This window comes from Physcomitrium patens, chromosome 26, assembly GCF_059467195.1.
Source record: "Physcomitrium patens ecotype Gransden chromosome 26, ASM5946719v1, whole genome shotgun sequence".
Lineage (NCBI taxonomy): Eukaryota > Viridiplantae > Streptophyta > Bryopsida > Funariales > Funariaceae > Physcomitrium > Physcomitrium patens.
The window spans coordinates 3,557,706-3,572,734 of NC_143435.1; the positions used below are offsets into that span (position 1 = coordinate 3,557,706).

General features: G+C 37.4%; 1 protein-coding gene across 4 annotated transcripts; it reads left to right on the plus strand.

Annotated features, from left to right (window-relative positions):
- Positions 1-4,533: 4,533 nt before the first annotated feature.
- LOC112277679 (uncharacterized) lies at positions 4,534-9,391 on the plus strand. Of its 4 annotated transcripts, none has more exons than XM_024510286.3 (3): positions 4,534-4,801; positions 6,365-8,727; positions 9,022-9,391. In XM_024510286.3, exon 2 carries the CDS (start codon positions 6,575-6,577, stop codon positions 8,345-8,347), a length of 1,773 nt encoding a protein of 590 aa, XP_024366054.1. In that variant the 5' UTR covers positions 4,534-4,801; positions 6,365-6,574; the 3' UTR covers positions 8,348-8,727; positions 9,022-9,391. The 4 variants fall into 4 exon arrangements, with proteins under 4 accessions (XP_024366054.1, XP_024366056.1, XP_024366058.1 ...); XM_024510288.3 differs by lacking the exon at positions 4,534-4,801 and adding an exon at positions 4,810-4,924; XM_024510290.3 differs by lacking the exon at positions 4,534-4,801 and adding an exon at positions 4,942-5,262.
- Positions 9,392-15,029: the final 5,638 nt, after the last annotated feature.

The following is a 15,029-nucleotide window of genomic DNA, read 5'->3' on the forward strand; positions in this document are numbered from 1 at the left end:
CGCAATAACAGCAGCGTCGATTTACTGTCTCTTCAGAGCAAGCCGTGACGAACACTCCCCAACTACTGCCGGCGGAAACAGCCTAGCCCATACACCCGATCGATTACCCGTGTGCTCATCCTTGAGAAACGCGGCATTCAATAGCTGCATCATCGCACAACAACCCCCTGTGGTTTCGATTTCCTCAGGTTCGCTTCTGAATTCATCGTTGGGTTCGAATCCTGTGCCACGAGTTCGGCTTCGGCCTCGCCACCGCCGCCGCCGACTCTGCGAGAAGCTTGAACTAGACTCCCCTTTTATAAACTTCATTGAACATTTCAACGAAAATCGTGTTCCTGGATGAACGACGTTCGTTCATGCTTATCACGGGTCTAGTCTGTAAGATATTTCGTATATATAGAAGTAAGATAGCATTTTCATTTAATAAACACGGAAATATCCTTAAAATATAACGGTCGTGGTGATGTGCTTTGCAATTGATGTAGTGATTATATATATATATATATATATACATATATGTAGATATATTACATAAAATACATTAGATATAAGATAAAGACATAAAGAAGTCTTCTGAATGGTAGAACATAGGTTAATGAGGGAATAGTTGGATATGCCAAAGATCAAGGTGCCAAATGGCACAAGTTTTCACTCGTATCTCTTATATAAAAGAGTTCAAGGGATAAACCAACAAGATAAACTAGAGGAGACACATTGGCTATACATCTTATTGTTTTCATCAAAAGTGAAGCAATAACTCAAAGATCAAAATCTGCATGTTGTTGCTACAGATTGTTGAGAGTAGCATTGTGAGATCATTAGGCTTGGAGCTTAGAAGCATCACAACTTGGAATAGCATGGAATATCGTGGAATGGCATGCAACATGGAATATCACGTCACATGACACCTTAAACAAAAGATTGGTTTACAACACTTAGTTTACAATGTTTTTTTGTGGCTAATGACATAAGTTTCGAGTAATATATATATATATATATATATATATACATACAAATTGATTGTAATTCATGGAAAATTGTGTTGTGTAAAGAATATTGATATTTTATTTTTGTGCATGAACATGATGCAATGAGAATAAATTAACAAAGGGTTTCTCTAAATGTTTACATTTTGATTGGAGATTTTGTATGTATTAATAAGAGTTATTGTGATGAGAGAGTTTGTTATTGCAAAAACTAATGTGTATCAAACTTGTTTACATTGTGTGTCTGTCACATGACACATACATTTTGTTAAACTTGAATGTGAACTCATTAAAGTCAAAATAACTTAAAATCAAAATAACTTTGAGTATTGAGTTCGATGCTTGTCTTTAATTTTCAGTATATGAATGAATTAATAAAGAATCTTCATTTTTCATTTACTTGCCTACTTTGAGAATGTACAATTTGTGTATAATGTACTTTTTTTAAAGTCATATTTAACAAAATAAATCATGAAAATTGCCCAAAAAAAAATTCAACTGCTATAAAATGTAAATAATATCAAGTTTGAATATTTAAAATCTTACTATATATCTATGTTGAGTTTATCTACTCAAAAACTATAAACAACATATACTTCATATAATGTATACAAACTGTGAAAAATGTGCCAATGTGAATAATAAATGTCATAATATTTTTACGAATCTGAAGAAAATATATTAAAGATATTAATTTGTAATACTTTTGGAATCTTGAACAAGTTTTTGAAATTCTTTTTCAAAAAAGCATTTCAAAAGCATTGTCAATGCAAGGGTATGTGAGATCTTTTTTCTAAAAACTCTACGTAATAAAATCAGATCGGTAAGGTTCCATTAACAACATGTTAATATAAATTTTTTTATTCAATTTATAAACATATCAAACAGATAAATTTACCTTTGTCGGCTAAATAAGCAAAGTATAACAAAATCCAACTTCAGTCTTACCAAACTTGTATCTTAACTTGAGTTAAACATTTTGCTAGTGAATATTTTTACAACTTGGCATATTCACTTAGTGGCATTAATTTAATCAATTTTTTCAATTAAAAAAACACTTTATTTCTTTTTTATTTTTTTTTACACTTTTTGGCATAGAAAAACTAGGTCATGTCTTATAGCAAAAAACAGATATTCTAAAGGCTTTGACAGAATGTGTTCAGTCCTAAATAAATATAGTTTATTTTTGACATTATAATAAAAATAATTACTAACTACATTAAGAAGATAAAGTTTCTGAGCTACCTACCTCTAAGCGTTGTGTAGGTGAGTATCCTTTCTTTTCTCCGAAAAGAACTCAATAAAATTAAAAATAAATGCAGTATTAGACTGTTTTTAACATTGTAAAGTTATCATTTAAAATAAATGTTTCATATCTTTCGAAGATTAAACTATAAACTGTGTCTGGGTATCGACATATATATATATATATATATATATGGGTAAAAAGACCACATTTCTTTCCAATGAACTCACAAACAAGAAAAAGGAAGGAAACAGAAGAAAAGAAAAAAAGAAGAAGAAGCTTTTACAGAAATAAGATGATCTCCATCTTTTAAAAAATAGACAACAGTGAAAATATCTCATTTACATAATGATTTATTTATTTCTTGTGCAATTATTTTTTGAAACCATTTTGGAAAATCTTTTCATACTGATTTTCATACTGGTAACTAAAATTATGCACGGTACTGAAGAAATGTAATCACGCTGAGTTTGAATGTGTTCCTATTAATAAAAATATTTTCATATATATATATATATATATATATATATGTTAAAGTGATCTTTGTGTATGTTTTGACAAATATGTATCGACTATTTCTTTTTATACAAATTAATCACATTGAATTCTTGGTTGTCAGCGTGTAGGTTGTTATTTTAAATTAATCCTAAAAATATATTTTTGGTATCAAAATTTTTAAAACCCAATAATATATATGTATGTGTGTGTGTTACTTGAATAGTAATATGATTTATGTGCTTTCTTGTAAATGTTACGTAAGATTGCATCAAATTATTTTTACAATAATTGTACTGTGTTGGATGTCACATAAAATTCTCCGTTAATTTACATTTGCTTCGATAATAATGTAGCAAGGGATTAAAAAAACATTAAAATATTAATATGAACACATCTATCGAGTCCTACAACAGGATGTAGCGTTCAACTTTCGGCAAGTGTTCGTACAATGCTCATTCTAGGTCATTTATAAAAAGATGTTCTTTGAATGCACTCTATTATAGTGAATAATTGAGAATAATTGAGAATAATTGAGCGTAAATGAGGATACTCCATTCCGGACAATGACACAATCCTATTTCAATGTTATCTCATGTATCTTCATGCAACTAAATGAAAATTTTGTAAGGTAAACAAATCAAATTGATCCAACAAAAGAGAAACCACTGAGTCTCATTCCATCCACTGCTTGAGTCTCATTCCATCCACTCGAAACATGTACATCGAGCCCTTTGATGCCGGAGAATGACGCCGCCGGCGGCGGCAGCGGCGGAGAGTGGCAGCCGCCGTCACACAACCTCCCATTGGAAAGGAAAAAAAGGCTGCACTACTGTGCGCACCAGCTTAGAAGTGAGATCCATCTTTAGTCGTCTTTCCTCAGGTAGCGGTGCCAATCTCTAAACTCACCTTTCTGGTAAGAAGATGCGAATAAATATCCAATTATTGTGTGGGAAATAGCGTAGAATCGAGGGCAATCACTCAGTGAAACAACAGTCGCGCACTAATTCCCAACTCCACGCGCTTTGTGCCAGCTCAGACTTCGCGGGGTTGCCAGCTCAGCTCGTGGTGTGGGGTGACTGGACACGTTGGACCAAAGGGGGCTGCTATTGACCACAACTGCAAACTGTTACCACTGAATAGGATCCCTCTTCCCTGCTGCTGGATTTAGAGAATGAGAGCAGTTATGATGGTCACCTGAATGGAAGGAGTTTCACACCGCCTCACAGAATTGGCTTTGAACTTTTGTACCGTGAATCGGACTAGTACTAATCACGGCCAAAATTGTACGTGCTCTGCAGGCCCATCGCAGTCTGGAAACAGCCCTTTCAACCCACACTTAACTCTACCATTAGTCTCTCTTGTATGTTTTCACTGCAGTCTGCGTAATACCCATGTCGTTAATTCAACCCAAAGTCATTAAACTGGAAGCTGGGTGGAGTTTATGGTGGGAAGAGGGGGATATAGCGGGCAGGGGAAATCCCACCAACCCGCGCCGCCTGATCCGATCTTGTATGTCCGACGTCTAGCGTGCGAGGCCCTTGCAGACCGTGCTTCGCTCCGGGAACTGGTTGTCTGGTTTTGTCCAGTTTCCATGGTGAAGGTTCATCGATCAACGTCCACTCCAAGCGGGGCTACAGCACTTGGTCAAGTCTGTAGGAGTGGGATTCGCAGCGTGGAGTCATTTCCGAATGGCGAGGCTGCAGTTAATCTAGGTTGGGGCAAGGCGAGGCAAGGCAAGGCGAGGCTAAGTCAGACTGCCAGCTTGCATTCAATTAGACCCTGGAGGACTTCGGGAGGTCGTCGCTGTCGTTGTTCTCCGTTTTTTTCTGTGCAAGTCGTGTGAATTTTGAGAGAATCCGAGGTTGTGCCAGGAGGCAGAGAGGTGGAGGTGGTGGTATGTGAAGAGAATCTGTCTAGCGTGGTCGGTGATGTTGGGTTTTTGTGTTCTGTGGCTCTAGCTGAGGAAGAGGAGGGAGAGGGAGAGGGGATGCTTTGTAAGGAGGAGCAACGCCGGAGTGGGTGATAGCTGCAGAAGTAGTTGGCGGTACTGGATGAGGCGTGGTGGAGAAAGGTGGGTGGGGTAGTTCTCGAGGTTGGTGGCTTGGTTCGTGTGAGGAGGGTGACAGTGATTCACAGAGAGGACGTGTGATTGCTGTGTACGAAGTTGAGGAGAAGCAGAAATTGTCATGTGGGGGTGAGGAGAGTTGTTGTCTTGGTTTTTCCTTGTTTTCCTTGTTTTCCTTGGTTTTTTTTGGAGTTCAGTTGTCTCTGTTGTCGATGCTGTTGTTAGAGCTTTACGTCTGCGTTTCTCCCGGTCTGTTTGGTGAATTGAACTGGACTGTCTCTTTGATGTGGTGGGTAGGCCATCATCAATTGTAGAACCGGCATTTCTCACCTGGTGGCTTGTTCCTCCCCAATGCTGGGTCTGCTCGGAAAGCCCCACTAAATGGCATCCCAAATTTGCAATACTGATCTCAAGAGTGATAGAGCTCCAAGACGTGTCACCTCGAGCTGCAATCTAAATAGTCGTCGGTGCGTCTCCAGCGAGGTTTAAATCTCGTGAGAGACTTAAGTTTTCAGTTACCAGTTTTTTTGCTTTTGGATGAAGTAGCGCTCACACCGAGAGGGAGCAATGAGCGTAACCGACATATTGTTATAATTAGGAATCGACCCAAGAATTAGTACACGCTTTATTGACTTTTGAGTCCCAGGGAGCGAGTTCTTTTTTCCCTTTCAACTTCTTGAAGGGGAATGGAGGTTGACTGCAATGGCCTGTGCTTTAAAACCTTCGCCAAGCGAGGCAAAGTGCGTTAGTATTCCTGTTGTCCATCGCTTGTCCTAGTTGCATAAACTTCGGAAGGTCGGGAACAGCACAAGTGCTGCTTGAATTGCTTAGACGTGTTAACTGGTTAGAGTCGACGCCAAAGGCTAAATTAATTTTCTGGAATCGGAACATCTTTCAAGAGCAATCGGTAATTGTTTCTCTTGTACTCATCCCAGCTTTCTGGAAATTATTTCCCTCTCGGAGACTTCGAACCTCCGCTTTTGCCGGGTTTTCCTTTGCGCACAGCGTGTTTCAAATTTTGGCTACAGAGGAGTATGCGTGTATAGTCGACCGTGGTTAAAATTTAAACTCACCTTCCTGTTTGGGAATTCCTTAAACAGACACGCTCTTAGATTCATCTTGAATTGTTAGCTGACTCGTTAGACTTAACTCGAGGATCATCGCAATTCGAGGCTTTGCCTTTTCCTATGGGATGAGCCGCCAGGCAAAGGTTGTGCCAGCAGGTGGTTTAAAGCGTTCTGACAATGTGTAGGCTGCGTGCATGCTCTCGACGACCGTGGAGATTTGTTTGAAACTCTCTGTAGAACTGTTAGTTGGAGATTGACTGGGTCTCTTGTAATCTTGGAAGTTTACAACACAGTCATGGAATAAGCCGGTCAAACCAGCGTCTCGTTGAATGTGTTTTTTTCAGAAACCAGGGTTGAAAATTCTGACTTGTCGAGCGATGAAAAGTATATGAAAAATATTTTATCTGCTCTAGAAATCTGGCCATTTCTTAGCGTGTCACAAATGAAGGAAGTCTCATCAATTGAAGGCTAACTCTGTTTTGTTGTTTCTTTGTTATCTCAGGTGGCACGCAGCTCTTGCCTCTTGCTTATTCGACTACTGAGAAGGAACGAGGGGTTATCCACGAACTGTTCTTGCTACACAGAGCGTGAAGGATTAGAAATTGTAGGTCGAGCCGACATATTGACGAGTTTGGCGCTGGAAACGTTGGAATTTCTTTCATGAGTCAAATAGCAGATTCATCGACGCACTAGAACGCTAGAATTCTTCGCCATGGGGTGCACAGTATCCAGAGAGGGCGCCGCCTTCTCGGAGCGGGACAGGTTCGGTAGCATGCGGAGGCTCGCGAAGAGCAGCTCTTTCACACAGCTCAGATCCACGAAGCCCCGTGACTTGCACTATGATTACCATGTCGTGGCACTTACGTCCAGCACCTATGGCCTCATGAAACTACTGGAATCAGAGAAAGTGAACGGGCACTTGGTCTCTGTGATCGGGGGCAAGGGCTCCGACGCATCCAACTTCAGGACGATCCGGAAGTTGGAGGATACGCCCGGCAGCGAGAAGCCTCCCAAGAAGTGGGCCGACATGGCCATGGGAGTCTCCAGGTTCAAGCTGGAGCAGATTAGAAAGGAACAAATTGAGGCAAAATACCCCTTAAATCCTGTAATCCCTGAAGAAAAAGCACCGGAATCCAGTGGAGCGGAGACGATCAACACATGGGAGCTCATGGAGGGACTAGACGATCGCATGACCCCTCTTGTATCCCCCATAAGGACTACCGCGGTTTCGACGAAAGAAATTGACACAGAGCTTCTGGACAATGTGTCAGATGCTCCCACGCTCAAGACTTTTTCCCGCTCGAGATCGCTGTCTGCTGTTGAAGGGCTCAAGCTGTACAACAACACAGCTATTATGAGACCCGCCCTTGGAGCTATGGAGTCCTCGTTCTCCGCGTCCAAACCTCCCACCAAAGAAAGGTTTGAGTACTTGGGGGACAGCATGGATTTCTCCCTGAGAGTCAGAGGACCGCTCGGAAACGCAGGCGCACCGGTGAATTTCTCTCAGGGATTTAGCGGCCCACTTAGTAGTTCAGGTTTGCCAGCAGAATTTGCACAAAGATACAGCGGACCGTTGACCAGTGCGGGGTTGCCGAGTGGGCAGGTGATGGGTTTTCCAATGCAGGACTTCCAGACAGAGTTTCCATCGGTTTCGGAGGTCTCTCATGGTGATGAGACGACTGACAGCAATTTATTCGACCCTGACAGCAATTTATTCGACCCTGACATCTTGGCCACATTTCAAGTCATGGCGCATCCGGAGGAGAGAACGTCCTCCGAAGACGGTTGGTGCCATGTTCGTGGCAGTGATGGCGAGGCGTCGACGTCTGGGAGCACCGGCGATGGAGATAGCCCCGTCCAATGGGCTTGCCATGATCAAAGCTTGTTCTGTGACTCGGTGAACATCTGCGATGGCAGCACTGATACTGGCCCCTTGACAACATACGGGCCTCGCAGGTTGTCCTTTGCGAAGGTGGCGCCAGTCGACACTTCGGAGATTATCGACCCATTGTCGCAATACGAAACGAAATGCCCGCCCGGTGGAGAGCACCGCGTGGTGCTGTATCTGACGAGCCTGCGCGGCATCCGTAAAACGTTCGAAGACTGTCACAGCTTGCGGATGATCCTTCAGAGCTTCACTGTGTGGATCGACGAGCGCGACGTCTCCATGCACGCCGAGTTCCGGCAAGAGGTGACGGATCTCCTCGGTGGACCCGTCATGGTCCCGCGTTTGTTCATCAAAGGTCGCTACATCGGGGGATCCGATGAGGTTCGCCGCCTTCACGAGGAAGGCAATTTGGGCCCGCTGCTTCAGGATCTACCCGTTGTCCAGTACCGCCAACCTTGCGACGGTTGCGGTGGGGTCAGATTCGTCCCGTGCCCGGAATGCAGCGGCAGCTGCAAGATCATCACTGAAACCAATGACGTCGCGCAATGTCCCGATTGCAACGAGAACGGTTTGATCAGGTGCCCAGTGTGTTTCTGATAGATTATTCCACACCATCAACTCCCTCCCAACTTGCGAGAATCCGACCAGCAGTGATTGTTCCGGTCATCATCAACTCGAGAAACAGTGCATCCCACCCCATGGACACAAGGGTGGGAGAGTGTATATATACACAACAATAAACTGGCTACCTCGTTCTTACAGTTTAAATTCTAGAGGTTCACCGATGACAGAATCCCTAGATCGACACAGGCTGCTGGAATACGTAATTCTATCACTCAACTTTGAAGCATGTTCGGTGTCTTTATCTTTATACATTTCTGTACACTACTCCCAAATGAATATGAAACTCCGTGACTGTACACGAGGCCAGACTGGAGACTCACCGGGCATCTAGACGACGCAGACCTTCTCTCATGGTGAGTCGCATTGTCGCTACTCATTCAAAGCTCTTCATTCAATGCAGATCAGGGGGTCTGATTTGAATATAATCATGCTTTTACAAACTCAGCTAATGTTGATATAACAAGAATTTTGTTGCGAACTTCTTCACCTCCTGTTCGAAGCTTACAGATATCATGGTCTGCTTTGAAGAATGTTGTAGCATTCGATTCATTACCATGGTTTTTACTAACTCGGCTGATGTGCACACACTGAGACAACTGTTGCCTCGTTCTCTGTGTACTAATTTGCTTTTCTTGTGTTTTGTGAAGGTTATGAGATTAATTCAGATTTGCTGAAGACTTAGACTAGTGGTTTAGGCATCTATGGGCGAGTATGTGTGTCGGTGAAACTCAGCATCAGCAGCCCAGGTAGCAGATTTTTCCAGCAATGAAGCTGGATTTCTGTCAATTTTGCCGATTTTTGCGCACCTCTGTTAATGCCATCGCATGTCAATATGTTGAAACTTTTCAGGGTTTTTGTGACAAGGCTTGTAGAATCTATTTAATGTTGAGTGGCAATAGAAATAGGCTTGTTGGTAGGTTTTACTACTATTAATTCTTACGCTAAAAATAGGCCCCATGACTGATGTATTTTTATTTGATTCAATCTTTACTTAGGCGGTCATTATTTTACTTCTTATATGGTGAAAAGTTATATGTTGCCAACCTTTTTTTGAGCTTTCCTCTTGATGATTTATGTTGTTGATTCAATTGCATGACTTCGATAGTTTTTTGGGATTTACAGTAAGTTTTGTAAATAGTTTTTTTTATCAAAATGATTACTAATATACTATGATGTTCAGAAAATAATTGTTTAAAAATCCTCATTTATTTCTATTAAGGTGTATTTTCATTCACATCCAACCAAATATATATATATATATGTTTTAACAAATTTAAATAATATTGTATGGTTTATTGTTACTAAAATCTAATAAATTGAAATTCATTTCAAAATTTGATGATATTGTTAGATTTTGTCACTATTTTGTTGAGAAATTGTGGCTTGTTATTAAATACATAAAATAAAAGAGACAATTTAATTCATCTTTTATTTATTTATTAACATAATATGCTCTAAACTAAGTTTATTTATTCATTTTTGTCAAGATTGATGATATCACTCTTATTTTATTAAGAAACTAAGAAGAATTTTCCTTTATTTGTTTATCCATCTTGTGTTGCTCCCTGTTAAGCTATCTTAGCTTGCTTTTCCAAATTCCATATCAAAAAATATATTCTAATAAAAATTGTTTCCTAGGTCCTTTTATTTTATATTGATTCAAGCAAGTAGTGCAAATTTGGTGGATCATAAGTCCATATCAATAGGGAGATTATGAAAATATATATTTTATTTAAAATTTTGTGTTTACTTTGTATTTTGTTACAATAGTTGTATTTGTGAGGTTTTCTTGATATTATAGCTAGTAATTACTACAGTAGCAATTCATGTCCCTTTTGTATTATTATTGTTATTTTTGTTATTTTTATTTTTATTTTTATAATGGTTGTTAGAAGATTTTGGTAGCAATCAAGCCTCTTTACAAGAGTAAAATTATTTTTATATTTTAATTAGAAAGAAAGAGTGAGATCTTAATTGCAATCTAACTTTCTTACATTATTTTTCGATTGATATGAGAATAATTTAAGTAAAAATAAAGCTTCCTTGCATCAAACATTATTTTTAATATTCCAAAAAATAAAGAAAAAAGGTCTAGGTCATTATGTAGCCTCTTCATATTATTATTTGCTTGTTTGATAGAAAGACTTTAATTAAATTTTTTGCAACAAACTTATTTTTTATATGTAAGTAGTAAAATATTTATACATTTTTTTAATTCTTTGTAATAGTGCAACAATCTTACATATTTTTATTTTTATTCTTTTTTTATAAATTTAAGTTTGACTAATTACAATGGTCAAACTTTGATAGAATATATTAGCCTCCAACATTCTCAGATATTATTTTTGGAATTATTCTTGAAGTATCTTAAAAATTTGTTACTTATAACTTTGTATTAGGTTGTTCTATAATATTAATTTAGATTTTAAATCACTAGTTTGTGATGGATAATTATAAATTCTATTTAATAGTAATTCTTATTTTGATCTAATAGTTGATTTTGCTCTCTATTTTTTATTCAATCTCTTAATTATTAAGATATTGGAGTAGAATATTTTCTAAATTGTTTCTAAGATCTTCTTAAATAATTCTATTTTGTTTGTTTAGAATTTCTTAAGTTTTTTAATATGTAGTATTTGTAGTCCATGTCTTGTTTACAAAATACATAGCATTTTTTATGTTCAAATTATCTACTAATAATTTTTTTATAAAGAATTTATATTTGGTGGATTATTTGAAACTTAGACAAAATACTTCACCAAAACATTTTTGGACTTAAGATATGGCTTGATAATCAAGCTATGTTCTTAACAAACCTTTGGTAGTAATTTTCCAAACCAATAAAAGCTCTAAGATGTAAAACATTAATTGGTGGCAAGATTTATGTAAGGAGTCTATCTTCTTATACACCAAGGCCTCCTGAAATAGTCATGTGGCATAAGTATGGTAATCATTTGTAAAAGAATTTACACTTGCAATGATCCAAGTATAATCCATGTTGTTGTAATTATTCAAACACTTCTTATAAGTACTTCATATTGTTGAGAATGTTTAGAAAGATACAAGAGTAATAGTAAGTCATACACACACACAAGAGTAGTAGTAAGTCATACACACACACAAGACTAGTAGTAAGTCATACACACACATAAGACTAGTAGTAAGTCATACACACACACAAGACTAGTAGTAAGTCATACACACACAAGACTAGTAGTAAGTCATACACACAAGAGGGTTTCTAAGGAGAGAGAGCTTCACACACACACATCTATTGATCTGGTTGTGTCTCATATACAAGAAGAGAGAAGATAAGAGGATGAACAATACTTCTCCGCTAGACTCTAAATACTTTAGCTATGGTAATTACTGTAGTCTACAATAAATATTATGGAGAGCGTCAACTACATTTAATGATCTCAACACTCTTCCTCGCTCATCATAATATTTACATAATATAAAATTTATATAGATTTATGATCTATACTTTTCTGTGATCTTGCAAGATCAAGAATTTTTGCCTCATTAAAACCTTATCTAGGAAAATCTTATTTTATTTAAGGACAAAACCATAGATGAAGGAAAAAGAGTACAACATCATTTTCTTTAATTATTTAAAGAGCTCATTAACTTTCTTATTCAAGAAAAGCAAGTCACCGCATACCAATGCCATAAATAAGTCGACAATGATTACTTAATGGGAGAGCTTTGGTGAAGAGATCAGCAAGGTTATTTATAGATTCAATTTTTTTAATTATAAGTGCTTGATCAGTAATCAAGTCATGAGTATAACTAAAATACTTTGGATCAATATACTTTGTCCTGTCGCCTTTAATGAAACCAACTTGCATCTGTACAACACAAGCACTATTATCTTCATGCAAGATAGTTGGAGAATCATCATATAAAAATCTACAAGTTGTTTGAATGAATTTATCAATTGATCGCAACCAAATACATTCTCGAGATGCTTCATATAAGGCAATAATTTTTGCATGGTTGGATGAAGTTGTAGTTATTGTTTGTTTCACTGATTTCCATGATATTGCAGCTCCATGTTTTAAAAATACATATCCTGTTTGAGATTTAGCTGTTGTAATATCAGATTTATATCTTGCATCATAATATCCAATCAATTTTGGATCTGCAGATTTTGTGTAATATAATCCCAAGTCTTCAGTACTTTTTAAATAACGTAATAAATATTTGATGCCATTTCAATGTCGTAGTGTTGGACGTGGACTATGTCTTGCAAGAACACTAACTGCAAATGCAATAGCTGGTCTTGTAGATGTAGCTAAATACAAAAGTATTCCAACCGCTACGAGGTATGGATATTGGTCTCCCAATATTTCCTCCTTCTCCTTGCATGGATGGTATGGATCATGACCATCACGACCACGTTCAACCATTGGTGTGGATAATGGATAAGCATCATTCATATTAAATCTTTGTAAAATTCATCTAATATACGTTAATTGGTAGAGAAAAATCCTACCATCTGTAAGATGCATAATCTGGAGACCAATGCAAAAAGTTATTTTTCCTAGCATTTTCATCTCAAATTCACGTATAAGTAGGTTTGTAGCTATAATACATGTAGATGTAGTGCCCACTAAGTTAAGATCATCAACATATATAGCTGTCAAGGACAAGAACTCGATGAAAAAATAATTCAGACAAGTGAGCCTTCACTCAAAGAGAGGTAACAAAATATATATAAACAAGGATATATATTGAAAGAGAAACTGGAATGGCTATTGCCAAAAGACAAGAAAACTAAAGACCCTTGAAACTAGACTAGAAGCAAGAAAAGAGTTGACAAGAGTGAAGAAGCCTTCATTCTTATCTCTATATATACTATCTAACTAGGGGCTACGTGGCAACGTTCTATAGGACCTCCAATATGTGTTAACTTTGTAGAACACATGCCTTGACTTACAAGGCAAGTTTTTCTACGTGTGGGCCACATAGTTAGCTTGATCTTCAAGCTAACAACATGTGTGGCACATGGCCAACTTGTTGACCACGTTTCTAATCCAAAAAGTCAATTAAAGACACCTATGAAGTCAAAGCAACATCTATAAAGCTTCTAAGAAGCTTCCATATTAAATACTATAGAATTAACTTACTTTTACCTACTTTTACTTACTTCTACCTATTTGTATATGTAATTACTAGTTTACATAGTTATGTCTGTGACAATAGCGATGATCACAAAACTAGTTTTATGTCGTTTGATAAACAAACAAGGGATTGATGGATCACTTATAAAATTATTTGTAATTAAATAATCTTGAAGACGTTGATACGACATTCATCCGGATTGTTTTAAACCATACAAGGCCTTACATAATTTAATACCACGATATTTTCCTACAGTGGGTTGATTTGGAGTTCTTGTTTCTAAGCCAAGTGGAACTTTCATATAAATATTTGCATCAAGAGAACCATATAGATATGCACTAACTACATCCATGAGATGCATCTCAAAGGTGGCATAAACTGTCATTCCAATAATATATCGAAATGTAATTGAATCCATGACTGGAGAATATGTGGATTCATAATCAATGCCAAATCATTGAGTAAATCTTTGAGCAACAAGACGAGCTTTATAGCGGATTATTTGGCCTTAAGCATCTCGCTTGCATATTAATACCATTTTATATCCTACAAGGTGAGATGTAAGAGTGTTTATAATTGGACCAAAGACTTTTTTCTTACGCAAAGAGGCATACTCCTCTTCAATAGCAGTTTTTTATTTTTACCAACCAGAGCGACGCATCGCCTCTTCGATGGTTTGAGGTTCAAGATTGTCTTCCTCGCAAGAAAAGACTTCTATAATTATATATGCAAATGATTCATCTACCATAATAGATGGTATGTCCCAAATATCATCTGTAGCATAATACAGAATAGATAATTCTTTACTCAACTTGTTCTTATTCCTTCCAATTCCAAGATTATTTTTTATAGGAATTGAAGGTACATTATGCATTGATATATCATCATGAATTGGTAGTCCTACAAGATGAGTGGCAATTTCTTAAAAAATAATACCAGGATTAGTTAATTTTATAGCTTTCTTCTTACGTAGTTACTTATCTGGTCCACGAGTTCTTTTAGTTGTTATTGTTATAACTTGAGGTATTATAGTCAATGGCACTGCAATCTGAGCAGGTGCATTCTGAGCCTCATTAATAAGAAATCTTGTAATTCTAAGTACATCATTGAAGCCATGAGGTGTTTCATCCGCGATCCGTTTTAAATGTAAAATCTCAGCAACTTCAGTTTCTACCAAAGATGTCCTAAGATCGGGATTCATTGTAAATGTTTCCGGTGCTTCAAATATGAGTACTTTATTTCTTTGTTGATTGGATATTCCTCCTTGAAGAGAAGGGAATACAGTTTCTTCAAAACGACAATTTTGCAAACGTACACATAATAATGTGCCAGTTGATGGATCAACAATATGAATAATGCTTGGTGAATCAAAACCAACATATATGCCTTTTTGTTGATGAGCTTCAATAATACGTCGTTGAGGTTCTGATATTGGAATCCAAGCACAGCAACCAAATACTCGTAAGTGAGATACATTTGGAACACAATCCGAAATGAGCTCATGTGGTGAAACAATTTCAAGAGAAGA